Raw genomic sequence first — 26,054 nt, 5'->3', positions numbered from 1 at the left:
CGAAATCAAATCAAAATGACAATCATAGCTTAGAGCTAACTTTTTTAGAAATATGCAGTGCTCGAAAATGCGACCGTTTTGGTCGCACATGTGCCCGGAATTATCTATGCGACCTCAAAAAATATTTGGGAGCATTTGTGCGGGTTCTTAACATTGATGTTGTGCAACCAGTTTTCACAGCAAAAAATTCACCACATGCGCGGATTAAGGAGGCATTCACGCATTAGGCATCTTTGTACCTAAGATGCTTCCCCTGGAGGAAAAAACTGGGACTCAGTTTTTAGGTAACAGTGTTTGCCACTAAATCTAAACATTTTAAGCACGAGATGTTCTAACATTATTTAATCCTTCATTTAATTGTCACGATGCGACACCGTGTTCCCCATTGCTAAAGAGCATGCATTCACTGAGATGAAACTAATATTGCAGCTTATGAAAAGACCCTTATTGCTTTTAAGATGACGTATGCAAATAATAAGTTATATGTCAATATCATCTGTGCAAAATCAGACAGCACCCGTGAGAACAGCACAGTTATTATAGTTAACTCAGTTTAACTCATTCAAGTCAAGCAGTGTGTGCAGGGCCGGTGAGCGCAGCAAATTTTTGTGTATCTGTTAGTTTTGAGTAGGGTTGATTTAAAATGCAATAAATCTGTTATTATAAAACGTGTAGTAATCATCCTTTTTGGTGGGTGCAACTAAATTTTAAGTCATGGAGCACCGGTGCTACCAAGAAAAAAGGTTAATTTCGAGCCCTGATATGGATCAAAGAATAGAAGTTGTTAGGGAAAGAAGGGAGAGATAGTGATAAAATGATCAATATAATGACAGTGGGACATTATGGAGGACAAACTAGAAGATAAGGATGGCTGATCTCTGATGAAGCAAGATCCACTGTGTTCTTGACCATGTAGTAAACAACAGGCTGTCACTGAAAGCCAAATATGCACTGTTTCTACATTAATAGTATGATATGACTAAGCAGGTGAGATCAGCATCTTTTCATAATAACGGACCTGAGTGTGTAATTAACGTGAGTACAATATGATGTCTTAATTTACACATTTACCACCATTTTGAACTGGATACATGACAGACATAGATTTTTTTTTTTTGGTTATTCTAACCTTATTATAAGGTTGCCCTTCTAGCTTGCAGTTTAACAAATGTTTCAATATGTACTGTAAAGTATTACATTTGCAACAAATTCAGGACTGTCTGTGGTTTAAAGTAGGGTTGGGCCGATAGACAATCCCATCGTCCATCACAGATGGCCGATAGACATCACGATGCTGAGCCGGCATGGCGATCCTCTGCCCCGCCCCAGTCACAAACCCACTTCCGAAAAATACACACTCAGGCTCCGTTTACACTAATACGTCTTAAATTTAAAATGCCATTTTAGAACGAAAACGATTCACGTCCACACTGGCGTTTCATCTAACATTTCTGAAAAGCCCCCCTTCCACTGCTGAAAACGAACATCACGTGACCACACACACACACACACACACAGACACACGCACTTAGACATGCACTGCAGCATACGCGCAAGTCTGCAGCCAGTCAGCAGCCGGTGCTCTGGGCACAAAACCCCAGAGAGCAGTGCATATTGGACAGTTTATCAAGGATGTACAGCTGGATCGCATCTAACTATAGTTGTTAAACGTGATAGTTATTTTATCTTGTCTATATCTAACGACTCTTCTGTCTTTTAAATCCATCACGTGTCACAGCGTCAGTACACTGCTTAAATATTTTGCTTTCATGCTTGCACTTAGTAATTTAAGCAAAAACCTCAGATACTGTTGGTTGGTTCCTGTTGATTGTGCACCTTTTTTACCAACCAAGTTTGTCGAAGCTATTATTACAACACAGATCACCCTGCCTATTTATGCCAGAGTCTCACGTATAAAGTTATAGTCAGGTGGTAATTTGTGTGTAACTTGTCTTTATTTGTTTATGAACTGGTTATGGATAAAACAAAGACCATACAGGTCAGGTAGTTGAAATGGTGGGCTACAAATAATTAATTAATTATGAACTAATTAATTATTCTTGAATAATTAATTCACTGCCACCTATGACAACGATGCCATCGACCCTCGTGATGTTTCACATTAGACATCATATGATGACAAATTGGTCAACATTGCCCAGCCCTAGTTTAAAGACAAGCATATTTTGATACGTATATACGTATTATTTAAATTGTCGTGTTGCTGGCAGACAAGATCATTCTTTTTGAGGAATTAAAGTTCCACTGGCATCAGTAGAGAGCTTCTTTATCTCTTTGCTACAACACAGTCTGATTGGAAATTGTAAGAGTCTAAAATATCATATGCATGGCAAAACATGTCTTTTTCACTAAAAAAGGTCCATACTGACTCCAAAGGCAGATACTGATAAGATCAGGGCCTTGTGTGTGGACCTTTGGGGTTTTACGATGTGGTCACATGTTGATCGTTCAGTTTAAATATCTCAGGATTTGGGCTTTGGTCACATGGTCAAGAAAGTGACAAAATAGCTAGTAAACTTTGCTCTGTCTCTATTTCTGCTCTGCTTCTCTCCTGTTATGGAGTCTATCTTCTCTGACTTTACTGCTCTTAGGCTTTCTTTGAGGCCTTCTTACTCTCTTTGTCTCTCCCTCCCCCTGTTTCTCCTTCTACCTCTGGTAACTTTATTTTTACATTTAAGCTGGGTACAATTATTATCAAATGCTTTTATCATTTCATGTTTTATCATTTTATACAGGTTTTTTGTAATTAATTCAGTTGTAACCATAGATAATTGTTGTTATTAAATAATTTTATTATCAAGTATTTGTGCATTACTTTTGATTTAACATCAACACTTAATTGTTCCATTTGCAATACAATACAATCACATAATATCGCTCCTTCATTTTAAGCTATTAATACTGCCCTTATTTCCGCTTTTGGTATAAGATTGCAGAAGAATAGTTTGACTAGAAATGTAAAGTTTTTACACTCTCAGAAATATGCAAGAAGTATGCAAGCTGTCACTGGTTGGACCTTTTCAAAAGGTACAAATTTGTACCTAAAAGGTCCATATTAATGCATCAAGGGTTAATATCATTACCTAAAAAGTTCCTCTTAAATTTGTAGGTATTAATATATACTTTTGAGGTACCAATATGGACCCTTCAAGTACAAATGTGTACCTTTTGAAAAGGTACCACCCCGGTGACAGCTCGTGTACCTTTATTTCTGAAAGTATACCATTATGCTGATAACTTTTTGGTCAATGCGCATTCATTCATTCATTTTCTTGTCGGCTAAGTTCCTTTATTAATCTGTGGTTGCCACAGCGGAATGAACCGCCAACTTATCCAGCACATTTTTACACAGCGGATGCCCTTCCAGCCGCAACCGATCTCTGGGAAACATCCTATCACACACACATACACACACACACACACACACACACACACACACACACACACACACATTCACACACACTCATACACAACGGAAAATTAAGCCTACCCAATTTACCTGTACCGCATGTCTTTGGACTGTAGGGGTAACCGGAGCATCAGGAGGAAACCCACGCGAATGCAGGGAGAACATGCCAACTCCACACAGAAACGACAACTGAGTCGGGTTCGAGCCAGCGACCTTGTTGCTGTGAGGCGACAACACTTCCTTCTGCACCACTGCGTCGCCCATCGGGGAATGTGATGGAATATATTGTAGATGACTAAAGCAAGATTTTCATGCAGTTTTTTTTTTTAACACACCCAATAAGCACCACAAGACACTTTAACAATGTCTATGATTTGTAATCAATTATATTTGCCTGTTGAAAGTTTTATTGGGTGGATAAGGGCAGTGGTTCGCTTTGATCTGTACAACAAGCCTACACTTAAAGGGTGTTTAACATTTTACGTTTACTCGCTTCATTCAAACGTCAAATTCACTTAATTCCTGCATGACATTCTCTTCACAATAGATGTGGATTTGTGTCATGGACAGGGCATCTATTCACATCATTGCATTGACTTAAAGGTACAGTAGTGTCACCGTACCTTGTGTTCTCACTCTCTCCTCCAGTTCTATGTTACAGATTACCTTCAGTTACCTGCCTTTCAAGAAATCACAGGTCATCTGAGTTATTCGCTCCACCTGTTTCTCATCCTTTTTTTCCTATTTATAGCACGTCATTTCCCTTCATGTTTGTCAGTCTGTTGTCGGTGTGTGTGTATAACGATCTGTTACTCACCCATATTTGTGTCCAGGGCTGCCAGTGAACGAGTCTCCCGCTGTTTTTGGACTGTTTCCACGGCACTTCCCCGGCACTCACCCGACTGGGTTTTTTCTTTGCAAAGACTTTCTCCTAAATAAATTGTTTTCTGCACTTGAGTTCACTCCTTCTTCTACCCATGACAAGTAGGTGATCTGCCAAATGCTAACTGGTTAAAATAATATATTTAAAACGCACGATTTACACAACAATTTAAACAACAATTTAAGGAGCACGTCACAGGATTTCGTTGTTTAAAAAATTAACCAATGTGGATGTAAAACCCACTTCACCTTAGTAAAGCAGGCTAGGCAGAAAAGCGCTATTTGCTTATGTTATATTGTTAAACTAAATAAAAAATCTACATTATTGATACTGTAAAGGTCCTTTATGAAACTGAAATTAGTTGCATCAATCTATCATTGGAAGATTTCGGTGGCTGAACAAGATTTCGGTGGCTGAACAACATTTCTGTGCATACAACCCATTCATAACAACACGATATAACCGATTCATCTACATCAGCTTTCCATGACTAATAGAGTTTTAAAACAGAATATTACCTGTCTTAAAGTAATACTTCAGCCATGCTGTCATCCACCATGCAAAAGTAACTCCAATCTTGATTCAGAATTTTAACAAGTTTTGAATCAGCATTTGATAACCTCGTGTGCACATGAACGCAGATCTGCTTGAACAGAGAGGTGCAGTTGTATAAATCTACATTTGCTGACAGACAGTTTGGGCTACTTATCAGAAATGTGGGAGATGTTGGCCAATATTTAATTGGATGAACATTTTTTAGTTCTATGCTTTACCCTGAAAACGAAAATGCATAAAATACATTTATATCATTTACATTTTTATTTGATTGTTTTTAGCAAAAAATGTAGGCCAATGTATGTATGTCCAATTGTCCTGAACTGTAACACCATGATTAACAAAATTTTCAGAAAGGCCAGGTCAATTATTAGTTTTAGAGAGATTAGCAATATATTAGCAATATATATAAATATGTTATGTGGAACCCAACATGTTTTACAGTTTACAGAAATATTTAGAAGATCTATTATTCCAACTGCTGTTAGGTTTTTATCAAAGTGGTGGTTCTTGTGTTTGTTGACTAATCATTTATTGTGTTGATAATATTGTACAATGGGGCCAAATTACTTATCCCCTACAGGGCTTAAGTTTCTATCTAACATGTTACAAGTAGTCTACAAATGTAGTAAAAACAGTAAAAATGTTTATAATTGCTATAACTAACTCAAACCTTCTACTAACACTGTAGTAAGCAGATGTTGTTAGCTAGTATTACTAGAATACTAAAATAGTGTAAACTTGTTTATGTTACTTCACTGTTTCTTCTTATGCTCTATGCAACATAATAAATAGGAGACAAAAAAAATCAGTTATTTATAAACCTTTGGATTTAATCAGATCCCATTAATCAATAAATTGTGAAATTGTAGCTCTTACCTAAAAAAAAAAAGAAAACAAAAAGTTGCCTCATTTGCTTTTAAGCCATCAATTCCGGGATATTTGTATTTGATCTTCACATACAAAGTGCACTTCGTGTTTACACAGAGTATTTGCTTTGCAGTGGTTCAGTTTGCTGAACCTCAGCTTGATCAATGTTTCAAAGCACATCTTACACAGGAGAGCAGCATGACAGAGCTCCTTCATGTGGTTGCTAATTGTAGTTTTCTTTTTTGACCTCAGAACATAATTTTATAATTAAATATATGAATAAACAAGATTTCTCAAACTTAAAAAAAAAAAATATTACAAAATAAAAGTTTATAAAATAAAATTTTTCATTTTCAGAAGTGAAGAAATTTTCTTATTTTTGTAAAAAAAAATATTGATGTTGTTAATTATAACACTAATAAAGAAATATTATGAAAGAAACAGAATATAAAATGTATAAAATGACTAAATCCAATGGTTTGTAAAAGTATTTTATTTTTTTTACAATTTATCTAAGTGGTTGACAACTTAAATAAATTAGTTTAAAAATAAATTTAAATTTTGCTTGCCAATATAAACATTTACAAAGGTGATGTAGATTTTTTTTTTAAACCTTGTGTGTTTTGAAAAAAAATTGTAAGTAACTATTGTTTCTAAAGGTGTTAAGACACCTTCAGAGATTTGATGAGATGACAGAGGCTGCACAATGGGGTATATGCACACAAACTTTTACTTTCAGTCAGCCAGCCCCAGAGTTTCTGGTTAATTGTCATCCCATACAAAATCACTGCGTTAAAGTTCTGATTTCTTAAAAAAAACAGCAATCTTTACTGCCTGGCTGAGACACAATATAAAGTGGGTATAAGACCAAACAAGAAGCACTGCATTAAATTTAATTTTTCCACGCCATGTCTTTAAAATATGGACATTAATTTTACCTCAGTATTTTCAGAGGAATTTCTGCGCTAGCCTACTGCTACTGCCTTTAAACAGTCTTTTGTCTCTTTTTAAGCTTTAACAGCTAAATGGATGCTTAAGTCTATTTAACTGATTATATTTGAATTGATGCTGCAAAAGGAACCTTATAAAATTGAAAATAGACAAAGTTTTCACCAAAAGTTCATTATTGGCTGAAAAACACTGGCTGTGCATATAACCCATTAGATCAAATATTGATGACATCCATTTTTACGTAAACAAGAGAGAAGTACATTGCATCACCAAAAATGATTGAGGTCACACTCATGCATTTACATCAATATACTGATTTAAACTTTTTAAAAATGAATAAATAAAGCAAATTGGTAGCATTTCCTCTAGTACACAGCCTTCTTACATATCTGTTAAATTCTGTTTTACTAGACACAATGCCATGATCACACATAAATGCATCTTTGTAATCCAAACAACAACATACAGCATGAAAAGTCCTGCCCTGAACTGGCAAACATTAACTAAGCTAAAGACACTGTTTGTTGAGTTTCTTTATCTCCCAGTGTGAGCAAACTAACAGATCGAGGGAAATGGCATCAAGTGGGAAACTGTTGAAAATGAGATCAGGTCTTGTTATTTTGTTTGTCTGGACATCCCTAAGCGTTGATGCTTCTACACCCAATGGTAAGGCGTTTCCTTTTAAAAACAAATCCCTAAATTAACTGATGACAATAGTGCCATTTTCTAACTGTCTAACAGGCTGCTCAGGAATCCCAGATGAAGCGAATGCATTGGTTCCTGAAAGCTCCAAGAAAGACTCCTACAATCCGGGTGATACAATTGACTTCACTTGCCAACATGGCTTTACCTCTTCGAAAAAAATCACCTACGTTTGTGTGGAGAAAAAATGGGCTAAATTGCGTCATGGAGTATGTTCACGTGGGTATACAAGGCATACACAAAATTTAGAAATGTTGATCTATAGCTATGATACTTTAAACTTGGCTTCTGATTCACCTTCAGCCAAACGCTGTGAGTCGCCTTCAGACATTCTAAATGGTCACTACATTAGGCTGAATGGCGAAAACTTTGCTTTTGGAACAACTATCCGATACATCTGCAATGAAGGGTGAGTGTTTAGAGCAGTGGTCACCAACCGTCTTTAATCCAAGATCCCGAACCTCAGCCTGAAAGTCAAGATCTACGAGTCAAAACTGACAGATAATATAAAAGCTACATTTTTATTAGCATTTCCAGCTTGCCACCTTTAATTATTTTTAACTACATACAAATCACTAGTTTAACCTACTTTACATTTTATAACTGATGCAAGCAAGAAAATCTATACCAATGCATCTGGATGACATTTGGAGAGGTGAACATTTAGGTGAAAAGAGATAGCTAAAATGATATTAATGATACTACTGCAACATTAGCATTTTATAAATGAGGTCTAATAAAATTCTACAAATAATAATTTATACTTAACAATAATAATAATAATGGCGTCACGGTGGTTCAGTGGGTAGCACAATCACCCCACAGCAAAAAGGTCACTGGTTTGAGCCTCGGCTGGGTCAGTTGGCCCAGGGTTTCTGCAGATATCATATTGTCAAATTTAAGACTTTTAAAGACCTTTTTAAGACCATTAAGTATTACATTTAGGACCTATATCACAACATCAAAAACACACACATATACAGAGAAAATCATAAAATTAGTGGCAAAATAAATGTATTTAAATTGAACAGTGCTGAAGCAAGTTAGATGCACCATTGAACTACAGCAAAAAACATCTTAAGGCGGATTTATACTTTCACCTGGCACCACATCATGCACCTCTGCTGATTGTGCGCACACCTCACGAAACGGACAAGGCTCTTTAAAATGACAGGGGGGCGGTCAAAAGAAACCCACCCTAAAGTCAGATGGATAAACAGAAAGTAGAAAGTTTCCGGAACTGCATCATATCACTAATACTGTTTGATTTTTAAACTAATTATTTTTTATTATTATTTATTATAATGATTATACAGATTTTTATAACCGTTCAAGATTTTTAAATACAATTTTAAAGCATCACTTGCTTTTGTAGATGACAATAGACAAAGACAGTTCTACCAATTAGAGTTAAATATTAATGCCTCATCAACAATTGATACATTACTGTCTGGCTAGTTTCTGTCGTATACTAATGCTAAAAAGGCAATAATGCTCCAACATTCCTGATCATTATCACCAATAAAGCCTAGAAAAAAAGTGAATCAGTATATTGTAAACCGATTAGTTCAAATATTACGCACCCAAAGTGAACCTCCGCAAACTCTGCAATAATGTCACATTCGCCGCGTGCACTGAGTTCAATAACAGAAAGCTGATTGGCTATTGCATGTTGGTCTCATTTGTAGTTGTATAATCGAAAATTGCATTTGGACTAGTGAAATAAAGAACTACAACACCACGAAAACCAAGCAACAACAAAAAGGAATTTAAATAAGCATTAGATGTAGCATTACATAGACATCGGAAAAATAAGACCTAGAACAGCGAATTTAAGACTTTTTTATGGCCTAAAATTATAATTGTTAAATTTTAGACTTTAAGACCCCGCGGAAACCCTGTGGAATTTCTGTGTGGACTTTGCATGTTCTCGCCACATTCGAGTGGGTTTCCTCCGGGTGCTCCAGTCTCCCCCACAAGACCAAAAACATGCGGTACAGGTGCACTGGGTTTGCTAAATTGTTCGTAGTATATTTGTGTAAATGAGAATGTATGGGTGTTTTCCAGTGATGGGTTGCAGATGAAAGAGCATCCGCTGCGTAAAAACATGTGCTGGATAAGTTGTCGGTTCATTCCGCTGTGGCGACCCCAGATTAATAAAGGTACTAAGCCGAAAAAGAAAATGAATGAATTAAAACTATTATAACAATTAAAATATTATAAAAATATACTAAAACATCACAATATAATTCAGCAATTGTAACTGCAGTTTGAACCATATTTTAAATCAACAATTCACAATGTTAAAAGGCAGAAAATTGCACTTTGCAGCTGGATATTATTGTGGGAGGTTAGAGCGGAATGTGTTGTTTGGGGTGAGAGACGCCTTTCTAAAGCTGTTTTATTTGCTGTGAGAGTTTGTGCACTACTTATATGCCTTGCATGTTTGTGGTTTAATTAAAAAAATGTAAGATGTTTTCATCTCGCTATGCTGTAGGCCCACATGGAAAACGTGAGGGTGTTGCACGTGTGCATCGATTTCTATTTGCATGTGCAAACCGTGCACCTTCATTTTAAAAAGCAAATTGACCATGCCAAAGACATAATATCTGAACATCGTCTTATTGCTTTGGGCCTCGCTGGATGCAAAATGTCCTTTGGAGAGCTTGACGTCGTGGCCGTTGACCATAATGAAAATTAAAGCAGCAGTTGGATCAGAGAGCAATACATCAATCATATTTGGACTTATTCGTCTGTCATTTTTTGGGATCTACTGAGAGAGTGATAAGGGCGACGGGCTGGTAACCACTGGTGTAGGGTCATGTTTAAACAGATGTTTGAATAAAAAATTACAAGATATATTTCTACAGCTACCAGTTGATGACTCAAACTGACACCAGAACATGCCGGGATGGTGGATGGGACAATAGATTACCTGTATGTGAAGGTACTTGAAGATTACTTAAAAGATGCAATTAGGGTTATTTTTTCCTCTTTAAAGATGCTTTAGGATTTTTGCCTCCTAAGCTGCTTCTTTTTTTTTTCTTCAGAGATATCGTGTGGTCTAAACAGTACAGAGACAAACATCAAAGTGGAAGGACTGCCTTATGACGATGAGCTGATCAAGCATGGACACAGGCTGACATTTTCATGTGTTGGTGATGGACTAAAATTAGAAGGAGAGAGTGAAATCACCTGTCAGATAAATGGGGAATGGAGTAGTTCATTTCCTAAATGTGTAGGTAAGGACATATTGGGCCTATTCATTACTGAATTTGTTGTTATGAATGTATGCAAAATGCTAATATTTATTCCGTGTTGGCCTGATAACATGTTCTTAAATTTTCTTATAGGAATACAGTCATTTAAAGTATTTTATTTTTCCAGAAAATGACTATTGGTCAGATTTTGTATGTATTGTTAATGAAAATTCCAAAACACTGACTTTAAACTAAAAGTTAAAGCACTGGTATTGTGAATTACCAGAGGCGCAGTCTTCCAACATGTTCTCTGGCCCTCACTTGTAATACTTATAAAGAAGTTCTACAGATATGAATATATTTTTTAGAAGTCGTAAAATGCATTTAGATAATTCTATGAATATAAATACGACATTACCTTGGGAAAGCATGCAATCCCGATAGGGAGGGCACTGTGGAGGCCACCTGCTGCCCAAGTGGGGAGACCTGGTGGCGAGAAGACATATGGACTAGCCCTGAAAAGGGGGAATGCTCATATGAAAAAGAGAGATGGTTAGTGGGCAGGGAAAACATGAGCGACGTCCCCTTTCTTAACTAGCCTATATCGCAGGCTGGCCTATCAACATCATGCATATCTGCCAGGTTTAGCCAAAGGTGGCGCTCCAGGATCACTAATGTGCCCATCGTTCTCCCCAGTGAACACGCAGCGGACTTAGTGGTCCAAAGAGTATAGTGAGTTGCAATGCGGAGCTTGTGAAACAAGCCTGGGTGGGAACTACCCTCGTGCAGCCTGGCCAGCGCCTGTGCTTGGTAGTGCTGGTATGTGGCCATAGCGTGCAGGGCGGAAGCAGCCGGGCCTGCCACTCTGTAGGCTCTGGCTCCGAGGAAGGCAGATAACCTGAAGGCTTTGGACGGGAGGGAAGGTTGACCCCGACAGAAAGCGCACCATGCGGACATAGGTTGACCGCAATTGCACACTTGACCTGTGGGATCATCTCATACCCCCTGACAGCTCCGGCCTCAAAGGTGGTGAGGGTGGAGGCGCATGTAGATCGGGCAGAAAAAGGTGCCCTCCAAGACTGCGTGAGCCAACTGTGCACCTCCGGGAAGAAGAGGGCGGGAGCCTTTAAAGGTTTGGCCTTTTTAGTATCCTCCACGTAACACCCATCTAGATGGTCTGGTCACAGGGCTGGGGGATAAACCATCTCCAACCCCACGGTCGAAGCAGCCCGGGAAAGCACGGCTAACATGTCCGCTTCAAGATCCTACGTGGTGGTGAGCGGGTATGGATCTTCATCAGACAATAAAAGCCCACTTCCGTCGGCGCGGGTGGTGTAGTGGTTGGTGCGTCGACACGTGCGCTCTGGTGCTTGCGGCGACTCTGGTTCGGTTCCGCCTTGCGGCCCTGTGCCGATCCTTCCCCTCTCTCTGCTCCCCGTGCTTTCCTGTCGGTTTCCTCTTCTGTCCTATCAAAAATAGGGGTGAAAACCCCCCAAAAAAAAAAAAAAAAAAGCCCACTTCCGATGCAGGAGGACATTTGATCCCCGGTGTCATTGAGCGAAAGGGCTATCATCTGGTTAGACGGATCGCTTCCTCCGTTCGAAGCTTGGATGGAATGCTTGGAGGAGCGGAAGCTCAGCGAGCCTGGGGGAGCATGGTGGACCCCCAGACATAAAACAAGGTGTTCGTGCCCATCATCCGAGGACAGAAAACCACAGCACCCAAAAACACCAGGTTGGAGAACATTTTGAAAAAGATGCGCTGCACAACCTTGTTGGTTTGTATTGTGCCAATACAAACCGGTCTGGAGGACCGGACTCAAAGAATGCCATGCAAGGGAGAGACCCAGCTTGACCATCTGCCGCCACATATTACACACTCTAGACCGGGAGACCACTCTCGTTCTCTCTCTCTCTCTGTAGACACAGCTGGAGGAACCCTCATCGACCCCTTCAGAAGCTTCGTTGAAAGGATCTGAATCAAAAAGGATGCCTCAGCTTGGCTAGCGTTGCGTTTATATTTCCAAATTGATTGTAACTAGTGCCAGCTGTGCATGCTGACGCTGCCAACTCATTGACATTTCATTGGCCCGTTTATATACTCTTTCAGATTATTGGATTCTAATGAAATCCCCATAGTGGAAGTTTCCACATAGCTTTGAAATTCCCCTCCCGAAGGGAACTAAATTTTTTAGTGGTAGAGATGCTGTCTCACTTGACGCATCATCCACAGGTTAGGGATGAACTAAATGTTGCTATTCTATAAACCAATTTCAATTTGACAACATAAAGAACTAGAGACAAAAATGAACAGAGCTTGAGACTAAGATGCATTTCAAAATCAAGATAGAGTCAGCATAATTAGTTTGAGGTTCTTTACATGACTGAAAATCAAAAAATATTTGCACACATTTCTTTTGAGTAATTAACTTCAGCAGCTACAACAATAAGATTTTTGAAAATTATGTTAGTTAAATCTCAACAGGATATATGTGCTGGGTGCTCACACATGAAATGTATGTACTTGAAAATATTCTGCATAACTTGTTACTGTTTGCATTTGCTCTCAGTCACATACTGGACAACATTTAATTCCGCAGCAAGGTTTCTGAATTTCTTCATCTTGAAAATTTGAAACTATATTTTTACAATCTGGATATCTGCATTCTAGAAACTCAGAACCAAAAAAAATCTAACAGTTTGAAAATACGTCTATAAGAAATTCAGCCTTAAAAAAATATGTTGTCTTAAATTTCAGATATTCAATTTATGAACATCTTTATGAATTTATATTCAAGTTATGAAATTCAACTTAAGAAATTTTATTCAAATTAAGAAATTAATTCATTCATTTTGGTTTAGTCCCTTCTCTTTATTAATCTGGGGTCGCCACAGCGGAATGAACCACCAACTAATCCAGCACATGTTTTACACAGCGGATGCCCTTCCAGCCGCAACCCATCTCTGGGAAACTTCCATATACACTCATTCACACTCATAAACTACGGACAATTTAGCTTACCCAATTCCCCTATACTGCATGTCTTTGGACTGTGGGGCAAACCGCAGCACCCAGAGTCAACCCACGCAAATGCAGGGAGAACATGCAAACTCCACACAGAAACGGCAACTGACCCAGCCGAGGCTCAAACCAGCAACTTTCTTGCTATGAGGCACTACCTGCGCCACTTGAAATTTAAATTCAAAACAATTTTAACAGCATTTAAAAGTCAGATTTATTAAATTACAATTGTCAAATATAATTAAAAAATAATTCAAATTAACACAATTCAAATTCAGATTGTTTTGGCATATTATTAGTTCCCCTTCGGTTGGGGAACTTCAGTGCCATGAATGGGAGGATTCGGATCAGAAGCCGCTTATCTGGAGAGTATTGAACGGGCCAATGAATGAAATTAATTGGCAGCGTAAGCTTGCGCAGGTGTGCGACATCTGCAATTATCTCAGCATATAAGCACACCTGAAGCCAGCAGACGCCATCCTTTTCGCTTCAGATCCTTTCTGAGTGAGTCGATGAGGGTTCCTCTTGCTGATCAGCACTTCAGAGCGAACGAGTGTGTCTCCCGGTCCAGAGTGGGTCTTCGCGGTGGCAGACGGTCGAGCTGAGTTACTCCCTTGCCTGCGGTTCTTTGGGTCCGGTCCTCCAGAGCGGTGCGTATAGTTGCAACTTTCCTAAAAGAGCAACACAGTCGTGCAGCACGTCCTTTTCAGGATGGCGCTCCGACTGTGCGTTTCTGGATGCGGGGGTTTCCTGTCTCCGGATGATGGACACGATCACTGCATTGCATGTTTGGGGGTCCAGCATGTTAATGCGGTGCTCGCGGGCGGTTCATGTCGTCATTGCGATGCCATGACCGTTGCACAGCTAAGATCGCGGCTAACTTTCGCAAGAGAGCGAGCCACCCCAGTTGCCTCCTGTTCTAAAAAAGCAGCGGGCGCTCGGGCAGATCTGAGGGTTTCAGCGGGAGCTAATCCTCCGCCCACGGGCTCGCGGACCTCTCGCTCCTCACGGCGCTCCATCCAAGCTTCGGGTGGTGAGAGGGATCCGTCTAACCAGATGGTAGCTCTCACACTCGCTGACACCGGAGATCAGATGTCCTCCGCGGAATCGGAGGGTGGGCTTTCACTGTCCGACGAAGATCCGGACCCGCTCGCCCCCTCCGGGCAGGTGAGCGCTGTCAAATCGGATCCTGAAGCGAACATGTTAGCCGTGCTTTCCCGGGCTGCTTCGGCCGTGGGGTTGGAGATGGTTTATCCCCCAGCTCCGCGGCCGGACCGACTAGATGGGTGCTACGTAGAGGACCAGAAGGCGAAGCCTTCGAAGCCTCTCGTCCCCTTCTTCCCGGAAGTGCACAGTAGGCTCACGCAGTCCTGGAGGGCACCTTTCTCTGCCCGTGCTGCGAGTGCCTCCGCCCTCACCGCCCTTGACGGCGGAGCTGCCAGGGGGTATGAGGCGATCCCGTCAGTGGAGCGCGCTATCGCGGTCAATCTTTGTCCGCGCGGCGCCTCTACGTGGCGGGGTTTGCCCCGCCTCCCGTCCAAAGCCTGTAGGTTGTCTGCCTCCCTCGGAGCCAGAGCTTATAAGGCTGCGGGCCAGGCTGCTTCTGCTTTGCACGCGATGGCCACCTACCAGCGCTACCAAGCGCAGGCGCTGGCCGAGCTGCACGAGGGCGGGTCCAACCCAAGCTTATTACATGAGCTGCGCACCGCGACCGACTATGCTCTTCGGACTACTAAGTCCGCCGCGTGTGCGCTGGGGAGGACGATGTCCACACTTGTGGTTCAGGAACGCCACCTCTGGCTAAACCTGGCCGATATGCGCGACGTTGACAAAGTTCGCTTTCTTGACTCGCCCATATCCCAGGCTGGCCTGTTCGGCGACACCGTCGGTGAATTCACCCAGGAATTCAAGGCGGTGAAAGAGCAGTCGGATGCGATGGGCAATGTCATCTATCGGCGTGGCCGTAAGCCCGCTCCGCCCGCCGAGCCATCCACCTCCGCTGTTCCTCGCCGAGGGCGCCCGCCAACGAGTGCTGCCCCGCCCCCGCCTGCGCCTCCGGCCAAGCGGGCGCGGCGTTCACCTCGAAAGCAGGCAGCCCCTCCTGCCCAGGGCGCCGTTAAGTCCGGTAAACGGACCGCGAAGCGTCCCTGAGACAGGCCATCCGGAGAAGAGGAAACTTGCTCTTTCCCCGCTGGAGGGCGGGGCCCCGATAACAACGGTACTTTTCAGTGCCACCAAAACATCAGTAAAAGAGCACTTTTTCCCTTCCCCGGATGTGACTGCACGAGTTCTGCCAGTCCAGGACGCGCTGCCTTCCGGCTCGCAGACTCTACGTGCTTCGCCAGTGGCTCACGAGCGCTGGGGGGACGGTCTCCCTTCCCTCAGCCCTCCAGCCCCCTCTCCGGAGTCAGGGTGCGGAGCCAGAGCGAATCGCTCTCCTCCAGCTTTTCCGCGGGACCCTCGTGCTTCCCGGATCAGCACACCCACTCCGCGCTGCCCCACCGCTGGTACGTCAGCGATTGTAGCGATGACTCCATTAGCGAGGGCTCTGCCTGCCTGGTTAGCGCGGGCCAGCCCCTCGCGGTGGCTCATACGCACAATCAGACTCGGTTACGCGATTCAGTTCGCGAAACGGCCCCCCAAGTTTACGGGCGTGTATTTCTCCAGGGTCAACCCCCTGTCCGCCCCTGTCTTGCGAGAGGAGATTGCTGCCCTCCTGGCGAAGGGTGCAATCGAGCCGGTTCCTCCAGCCGAGATGGAAAGCGGGTTTTACAGCCCGTACTTCATCGTACCCAAAAAGAGCGGTGGGTCACGGCCAATCCTAGATCTGCGCGTTTTGAACCGCTGTCTGCACAAGCTGCCGTTCAGAATGCTCACGCAGAGGCGCATTATCCAATGCGTTCGTCCTCGGGATTGGTTTGCAGCCATAGACCTGAAGGACGCGTATTTCCATGTCTCCATTCTTCCACGCCACCGCCAATTTCTGCGGTTTGCGTTCGAGGGTCGAGCGTGGCAGTACAAGGTCCTCCCCTTCGGGCTCTCTCTGTCTCCGCGGGTCTTCACCAAACTCGCGGAGGGTGCCCTAGCGCCCCTTCGGCTCGCGGGCATTCGCATACTCGGTTATCTCGACGACTGGCTGATTTTAGCCCACTCGCGGGAGCAATTGATTATGCACAGGGACGAGGTGCTTCGGCATCTCCGCCTACTGGGGCTTCAGGTCAACCGAGAAAAGAGCAAACTCGCCCCCGTGCAGAGGATTTCTTTTCTCGGGATGGAGCTGGACTCGATCACCATGGTAGCGCACCTCTCCGAGGAACGCGCTCGCCTGTTGCTGAACTGTCTGAGGGAGCTCGACAGCAAACTAGTGGTCCCACTGAAGTTCTTTCAGAGGTTCCTGGGGCATATGGCATCCGCAGCCGCCGTCACGCCGCTCGGGTTGCTCCATATGAGACCACTTCAGCACTGGCTTCACGATCTGGTCCCCAGACGCGCATGGCACGCGGGCACACACCGGGTCTCGGTTACTGCGCTGTGTCGCCGCGCCCTCAGCCCTTGGAACGACCCCTCGTTCCTACAGGCCGGTGTGCCTCTAGGACAGGCGTCCAGCCATGTTGTTGTTTCAACAGACGCTTCCAACACGGGTTGGGGGGCCGTGTGTCGCGGGCATGCGGCTGCGGGCCTCTGGAAGGGTGCCCAGCTGCATTGGCATATCAATCGCCTAGAGCTGTTGGCAGTGTTCCTCGCTCTCCACCGCTTTTTACCGGTGCTGGAGCGGCAACACGTGCTGGTCAGGACGGACAGTACGGCGGCGGCGGTGTATATCAACCGCATGGGGGGTATGCGCTCTCGCTGCATGTCTCAGCTCGCCCGCCGTCTGCTCCTCTGGAGTCACCCGCGGCTGAAATCGCTGCGCGCCATTCACGTCCCAGGCACGCTCAATCGTGCAGCCGATGCGCTCTCACGACAGCTGTTACGCCCTGGAGAATGGAGACTCCACCCCGAGTCTGTTCAGCTGATATGGGCGCGATTCGGGGAGGCCCAGATCGATCTGTTTGCTTCCCCCGAGAACGCTCACTGCCAGTTGTTTTTTTCCCTGACCGAGGGCTCTCTCGGCACGGATGCACTGGCCCACAGCTGGCCTCGGGGCATGCGCAAGTATGCGTTTCCCCCAGTGAGCCTGCTCGCGCAGTTTCTGTGCAAGGTCAGGGAGGACGAGGAACAGGTTCTGCTAGTTGCGCCCCTTTGGCCCAACCGGACCTGGATATCAGAGCTCTCACTCCTCGCGACGGCCCTCCCCTGGCGGATCCCTTTGAGAAAGGACCTACTCTCTCAGGGACAGGGCACCATCTGGCACCCTCGCCCCGATCTTTGGAACCTCCACGTGTGGTCCCTAGACGCGAGGAAGACTTAGGTAACCTACCGACTGCGGTGGTTAATACCATCACTCAGGCTAGAGCCCCCTCCACGAGGCGCGCCTACGCCCTGAAGTGGAGTCTATTCACTGAATGGTGCGTCTCTCGCAGAGAAGACCCCCGAAATTGCCAGATTAGTGTTGTGCTCTCTTTCCTTCAAGAGAAGTTGGACAGCAGGCTGTCGCCCTCCACTCTCAAGGTTTACGTGGCCGCCATCTCCGCTTATCATAGCGCGGTAGCTGGCGGCACCGTGGGAAAGCATAACCTGGTCATCCAGTTCCTTAGGGGTGCTAGGCGAATTAATCCATCTCGCCCCCCTCTCATGCCCTCTTGGGATCTCGCCCTCGTTCTCACGAGTCTGCGATCCGATCCCTTTGAGCCACTCGAATCAGTATCTCTAAGATTTCTGTCCCTGAAGACAGCTCTGCTGGTTGCGTTGGCCTCCATCAAGAGGGTCGGGGACCTGGAGGCATTTTCGGTCAGTGACTCGTGCCTGGAATTCGGGCCGGATTACTCTCACGTTATCCTGAGACCCCGCCCCGGTTATGTGCCCAAGGTTCCTACCACCCCCTTTAGAGATCAGGTAGTGAACCTGCAAGCGCTGCCCCCGGAGGAGGCAGACCCAGCCCTTTCTTTACTTTGTCCAGTTCGCGCTCTGCGCATTTATGTGGACCGTACTCAGAATTTTAGATCATCTGAGCAGCTCTTTGTCTGTTATGGCGGTCGGCAGCAGGGAAGTGCCGTATCGAAACAAAGATTATCCCACTGGATTGTGGATGCCATTTCACTCGCTTATTCGAGTCGAGGTCAGCCGTGTCCCCCGGGAGTACGTGCACACTCCACTCGGAGCGTTGCATCCTCTTGGGCGCGTGCACGCGGCGCCTCTCTAACAGACATCTGTAGAGCTGCGGGCTGGGCGACACCCAACACATTTGCAAGGTTTTACAATCTGCGAGTGGAGCCGGTTTCCTCAAGGGTATTAGGTAACCCTTTGGTGATTGAGGAGACAACTCGGTAGGGTGTTGAAACACGCTTGCTGCGCCATTCTCCCTAACACGGAGGTACGTGCGCCTTTTTTATCTGTCAGTAAAGTTCCCCGTCAGGTGAGCCCTGCAAATTCCTCCGTGGCCCCCAGCACTGACTCAGCGGAGGAGTCACTTGCTGGCCCACTACGTTGTAGGTCTGCCCGCTGGTCAGCCCGCGTTTTGGGTATAGGTGCCTGCTATGCGTGATCCCCACTAGGCGATCCCATATGCTTATTCCGCCACGGTTAAGTCCCCCCCCTGGGCGGACCCGTGTCTTCCCTCTCCGCTAACCACTCTTTGCTATGCGTACTCCCCCTTTTTAGGGCTAGTCCATAGGTAAATTCTGCCATCTATCCCCCCCCTTGGGTAACGGATGGCCTCCGCAGCGTCCTCCCTATCGGGATTGCACGCTTCCCAACGTACTGTCGTATTTCCTAGAATTATCTAGATGCTCACGACTTCCCAAAAAATATATCTAAATCCGTAAAACTTCTGTTGAAGTAGGATAAATTAGGGCCAGGGACACGTTGGAGGACCGCGCCCCCCATGATGTGGGTGCGTCACGCTTGCTTGACTATCTCCTCATCGGGGGTGTTGGTAAGGTGCAGTCATTATGGCGCTTTCCATATTCTCCCATTCATGGCACTGAAGTTCCCCAACCGAAGGGGAACGTTCGAGGTTACAGAAGTAACCCTTCGTTCCCCGAGGAGGGGAACGGAAGTGCCATATTCCGTCGCCATAATGACTGTCCCTTAGCTGTTTGAAAGTCTCTTCAGCTTAAAAGGATGGCGTCTGCTGGCTTCAGGTGTGCTTATATGCTGAGATAATTGCAGATGTCGCACACCTGCGCAAGCTTACGCTGCCAATTAATTTCATTCATTGGCCCGTTCAATACTCTCCAGATAAGCGGCTTCTGATCCGAATCCTCCCATTCATGGCACTTCCGTTCCCCTCCTCGGGGAACGAAGGGTTACTTCTGTAACCTCGAACGTTCCATATGTAAACATAGTCAATATTGCAAAATCATATGACAAAAATGAGAATTGTTGAACAAATATCCACTTAAAGATCATGGCACATTTCCTCCAAAACACTGAGCAACATGACCTACAAATGCTTCTGAGTGAATAAATAGTGACCAATAATCTACCTTCTGCTTTAGAGGCAACATGTCCTCTAAACACAACAATGGAAGACTTAAACATTGAGAGGGACCCTGATGTTGAGGGTCCGGTCAAATCTGGACATCGCATAACTTTTTCATGCATTGGAGATGGCCTGAAATTAAAAGGACAGAGAGAGATCACCTGTCAGTCAAATGGGCAATGGAGCAGCCCTTTTCCTAAATGTGAAGGTAAGGCCACTGAAAAGTAAAACCTTCTGACTGGACAAAAAGTGAGCTGTGGTTATTATAAAGGATGCTTAACTGACCGAGTCTTTCTATTATTTTTAGAGGTCACTTGTACTGCAAAACTCAAAGGGAACATGAAATCAAACATTAAAGAACAACCAGGACGTGAGATTTCAGTCAAACCTGGACAAACAGTAACTCTTCAGTGTGTTGGCAAAGAGTCTCTATTAAAAGGACAGGAACAAATCCAGTGTCAGCCAAGTGGAGAATGGAACCCCCCTTTTCCCGAATGTAAAGGAGGTAATGCCACAGGTTTTACTAGTCTACTTTTATTGGTAGTGCTTGCAAGCATCACTCTAACTCATAAGTATTTAGCCTCACTAGATTTATATTAGAAAACAATCACTTATTAAATGTGTCTGATTCAGACCTAGTCATTGTATTATGTTATATTATTTCATAATATATTATATACAGTAAATAATCATTCATGCATTAATTTTCAGCTCAGTCCCTTTATTAATCAGGGGTCACCACAGCGGAATGAACCGCCAACTTATCCAGCATATGTTTCACGCAGCGGATACCCTTCCAGCTGCAACCCATCACTGGGAAACATCCATACACACACATTTACTACTACAATTTAGCTTACTGAATTCCCCTTTATTGCATGTCTTTGGACTGGTGGGGGAAATTGGAGCGCACGGAGGAAACCCACGCCAACATGGGGAGAACACGTAAACTCCACACAGAAATGCCAACTGACCCAGCCGGGGCTCGAACCAGCGACATTCTTGCTGTGAAGCGATCATGCTACCCACTGTGCTACCGTGACGCCCTTAAATATATATATATATATATATATATATATATATATATATATATATATATATATACATATACACACACACACACACACATTATAACAAGATGTAGATCATCCTTTATTATATTATATTATATTATATTATATTTAGAGAACTCCAACCAAGATCTTTTCAAGACAAATCTTGCATATTAAACATATTAATCTTATAATTATGTGCATTATAATATATTCTATGGTTTAACAGCTTAAAAATGAAACATTGTTATCATTACTTTATATCAAAAGAGCTATTTCCCCGGTAATGACTGAAAAACATGTGTTTGCTTCATCCTAAGGGATTTGTGGACCACCACCATATGTGGAGAATGCAGATACAAAAGAAATGGCCAAAACAGAATATAAAGCATGGGAGAAGGTTGAATATAAGTGCTTTGATAAATACACGCTGGATGATCGTCCCACCTACTCCGGCTTCAAGACTTGTAAGAATGGCGAATGGACAGGAAATATTTATTGTTTGAGTAAGTATGATCAGACTACACCTAAGCATGTGTGCCACAACTTTCAGTGAAGATTAAATAAAATTCTACTGGTCTAACAAACTCTCAAAACAGAAAATAGGAAACTGTCTATATAAACAATACATTCAAAATAGCACAATATATTATAAGAAAAATTATATGAATCTGCCAATAAAAAAATTAACTAAATGTACAATTACACAAAGCTACAGTTATTTTTTTATATATTAATAATAGTAACAACAATAAATAGTTAACCTCTTTAGATCTCACTGTATAAATTTCTATATAACGAACACCTGCAAGGATGAATCTGTCACCTTTTAAAACCAAAAGTAATAAAATGTGCATTTATATGTTAATCAATATAAAATCAGTTTCAAATTAACTGAGCCAATAGGCAGAGTGGGACCAGTGTCAAGAAATACAAAATTTACACTTTTTTACACAGTTTTCAAATAAACGTTAGTCAGTGCCAGTCAGTACAGCTGCCCTAAACAAGGCTGATGATGGTTTATTTGTTACTATACTGAAATAGATATTGTTGTTGTCAAGTGTCAAGAAACATGTTGACAAGCCTATAAACAAGCTAGTTGTCGAATGCAAGTTTCTATAGAAGAAAATTGCAAGATTTACAAAATATGCCTTATCCTGCTCAACTTCCTGCAGGCTGTAAAAATATGGTTTGAAATGCAACATTAAAGGTGCAGTAGGTGATTGTCTTCAGAAACACTTTTTGTTGTGCTGGTTAAAAGTCTCTTCACATTCCAATAGTACTGATTAAAGTTAATGATCTGAATGTATTTATATGTATTTGTATATTCTGGATAGGGCATAAAACAAAAAAATGTTTATCCAATTAAATATTGTCGGACCGTCAAGTTAATTACGAAAATTACGAAAGGCATCTCAAATTGTCTGTCAACAAATTAAAATTTCTGCGCAGACTCTTTAAGCAGACAGATACGTCACTCGCGCGCGCACACGTGAAGCACAAATCTTCAGCTGCGTCCCAAATGGCACACTATACACTATGCACTCATGCACTATGTACTTATGCACTTACACACTCAACAGGATAGTACATGTATGTAGTGTTGTCCCAAATGGCACACTAATGTTTTTTTACTAAACGGAAATTCAAACCGTTTCCCTGATGACGTTTGACAGTTGCCAAATTAGTGAAATAAACGACCGAATTATCAAATGATACCTATCGTGAGTATTGCCGCATTCACCATCGGGAGGCGATATAATCACTCTCCTAGGAGAATTTTGCTTTCTCCATCCAAAATAAATAAAGTTATCCAACATGTGCGTCCGATAGCTCCGCCCCTTCCGCTACGTAAGCATCGGTAAGCATCAATACACACTTCATTTTAGCGGCTGAATGAGTGCATCATCCGGGTAATTAAAGTGCACTTATTATTTTAAGAGTTTTCAGTGTGAACACACTACTTACACTATTTATACTACAAAATGGCATAGAATAGTGCATAAGTATGCGATTTGGGACGCAGCTTACAGCTGACAGAGAGACTTCATCCTGCAAACTCTGCATCCACCTGAAATTCCTTCAGATCAACGTGGCCTATATGCATGAAAAGAAAGATTGTTTCTGAAAGGGCTTCGGCCAAAAATGCAGAATCAAAACTTCTAAACCCTGAATCAATATCGGAATTACATTTGCACGCTGGAAGGCAATGACGTTATGCAGTTCAAAACAATGATCTAAAGGGTGACACCATGGCTGAAGTATTTCTTTTAGACAGGTATGTTTTAGAACTATTTTAGCCACGCAAAGATTATGTACTGTAGACTGTGTTCTTGTTTATAAATGGGTTTATATGTACGTAGGTGTTGTTCAGTCACTGAAAACGTCCAGCAAAAGTTTGGCTATAGTCAGTTTCATAGAAAACCTTTTACAGCATCGATAATATAGCCGGTTCAATAGACCTGAGCATTTGTTTAGTTGTTCAAGTGTAAAAAGAGCTGATAACAAGCGATGTAGGAGGATTAACGAGCACAACTTTAAATGAAAAGTCACTCGTTGTCTTGGTAACGTAATCAAAAGTGTACCGTAAAAAGATGACAGGATATTTCTGTTTTTAACAGATCTAACCTTTATTCTGATCTAACTTTTATTTAGTTTAATAACAAAACAAAAGTATATGTGCCCTTCCGCCAAACCAGCTTTACTGAGGTAAAGTTTGCTTTATATTCAAACATTTGTTCATTTTTGAACAGTGACAGCCTGTGACACAGTTTTGGAGATACATAATTCTTGCAACCTATGGCCTCTCAACAACTATGGTTGATAAAGTGCGTGTCTCCATAGAGTTTTCTAACTTGTGAATGAGAGACACTGTTGGCTGCAGAGCCATTTGAGCAGAGCTGAGCTCCAGCGAAGGGGAGCATGAGCTCTCGCTCCTTCTCCTATAAGCTGTTTTAATGTGTACACCAACCCCACCCTTAACCCTACCCCCAGTGACATCACTCGTAGAAGAAGTGCAAGAAAGGAGGAGCGAGAGCTCAAACTCCCCCTCGATGGAGCTCAGCTCTGCCCAAATGGCTCTGCAGTGAGCACCATTTGGTGAATGACATGATCTAGTGTTATATATAATCAGTGCAAGTTCACGTGTTCATGGCTTAAGGAGGCGTGGCTGCGGACAGCAGGGAAGGGTCGTGAAATTTCTGAGCTAATATGCTAATGCTAGTATTCTGTCAGATCACCTACTGCACCTTTAATGTGTCATTTATCTGAAAGAAGCCTTAGTAAAAAATATAAAGCAAATTACAAAATATATATTTACGTATGCATATAATATATATGATGAACCAATGGCTGTATGTTGTAACGGAGTGATTTAAATGTGCGTTTGTTTCAGAGCCCTGTTCAGTGACATTGGATACAATGAATGAAAAAGGTATAAAGCTGAAATATGGTCCACAACGCAAGATATTCTCACCACACAAGGATCAAATCCAATTTGCATGTCTGAGGGAAAATGAACGTATGAAAGGCGACTTCAAACAAAAATGCAGTAATGGAACGATGACTTTGCCTGAGTGTGTGTGACTGACTATGAATAAAACATTGTTGAAGTGTCTGCTGTTCCAGTAAGCAAAAACAAATGGAGGAAATCTAAATAAAATATTTCAAATCAGTTCCTTCGTTTTTGATTTTTTTCCAAGTAAAACTTAAGGAAATGTTTAAAATGTACATGTATGAATGTGTCATTGACTCCTTCAGCCAATGGTTATCACTACACAATTTTAGGGTCTATTACCTGAAAGTGTCTTCTACAGATTGAAGACAAAAGCTAGAAATATAAAGCAAAACAGAGCCTGCTCACATAAATGCACAAAGCACATTTTAGGGACAAGAAGAAAGAAGTACAAGTGCATCACCAGCGCTTGAGACATATTAACAGGGAAAACTTCTAGACATCTCCGTAATTCAGTTTTGTGTAATTTTCAGGTGATCTTTATATCCTCAACCACTCTAATTTGAATTTTTTATTATATATATATATATATATATATATATATATATATATATATATATATATATATATATATATATATTATATATATATATATATATGCCGTCTTTCGGATAAGACGTTAAACCAAGGTCCCGACTCTCTGTGGTTGTTAAAAATCCCAGGATGTCCTTCGAAAAGAGTAGGGGTTTAACCCCGGCATCCTGGCCAAATCTGCCCACTGGCCTTTGTCCATCATGGCCTCCTAACCATCCCCATATTCAATTGGCTGCATCACTGTCTCCTCTCCACCAATCAGCTGGTGTGTGGTGTGTGGTCTGGCGCAAAATGGCTGCCGTCGCGTCATCCAGGTGGATGCTGCACACTGGTGGTAGATGAGGAGATTCCCCCCACTGTGTAAAGCGCTTTGAGTCCCCAGAAAAGCGCTATATAAATGTAAGGAATTATTATTATTATTATTATTATTGTAAGGATGGACCATACTATCAACTTGATTTTGAGGAATTACAGTTTTATACTAGAAATACATTCATATAGTTGTTGTTGTTTCTTCATGTAATGTGCAAACTACAGCAACGTCATCATACAAAGTCATGTGGCGTCACAGAAACAGTGATGTGAAACAGGGAAAAAATCATTGAATGGGACACTTTTTATACTTCTGTGCCAATTCATTCCAGAAACCACTATAAGACATATTGTAGCACAACTCATTATTCTAGGTCAGCAAGTTTAATTACAATGTGAATTTCTGTAGTGCATCTGTGCATTAATAAACTAACGCATGTTGCTGTA

At 42.6% G+C, this 26,054-nt stretch overlaps 1 protein-coding gene across 2 annotated transcripts; it reads left to right on the top strand.

Moving 5' to 3' along the window:
* The first annotated feature begins 7,049 nt into the window (after positions 1–7,049).
* cfhl4 (complement factor H like 4) lies at positions 7,050–24,920 on the top strand. 2 transcript variants are annotated; one of them, NM_001199366.1, is given in 9 exon segments: positions 7,050–7,355; positions 7,431–7,610; positions 7,695–7,800; positions 10,262–10,338; positions 10,442–10,633; positions 20,212–20,403; positions 20,503–20,700; positions 21,568–21,753; positions 24,642–24,881. In NM_001199366.1, coding segments are annotated over 9 exon segments (1,416 nt in total). In that variant the 5' UTR covers positions 7,050–7,261; the 3' UTR covers positions 24,833–24,881.
* Positions 24,921–26,054: the final 1,134 nt, after the last annotated feature.

The sequence above is a fragment of the Danio rerio genome, chromosome 22, assembly GCF_052040795.2.
Source record: "Danio rerio strain M-AB ecotype USA chromosome 22, GRCz13ab, whole genome shotgun sequence".
Taxonomy (NCBI): Eukaryota; Metazoa; Chordata; class Actinopteri; order Cypriniformes; family Danionidae; genus Danio; species Danio rerio.
This window is presented reverse-complemented; position numbering and strand designations above follow the sequence as displayed.

Coding starts and splice junctions, on each gene's coding strand:
- cfhl4 (XM_087302915.1), top strand. CDS start 7,262: ATGGCATCAAGTGGGAAACTGTTGAAAATGAGATCAGGTCTTGTTATT. Junction 10,634..20,211: donor TTCATTTCCTAAATGTGTAG/GTAAGGACATAT, acceptor CTTCTGCTTTAG/AGGCAACATGTCCTCTAAAC. Junction 20,404..20,502: donor CCCTTTTCCTAAATGTGAAG/GTAAGGCCACTG, acceptor TATTATTTTTAG/AGGTCACTTGTACTGCAAAA.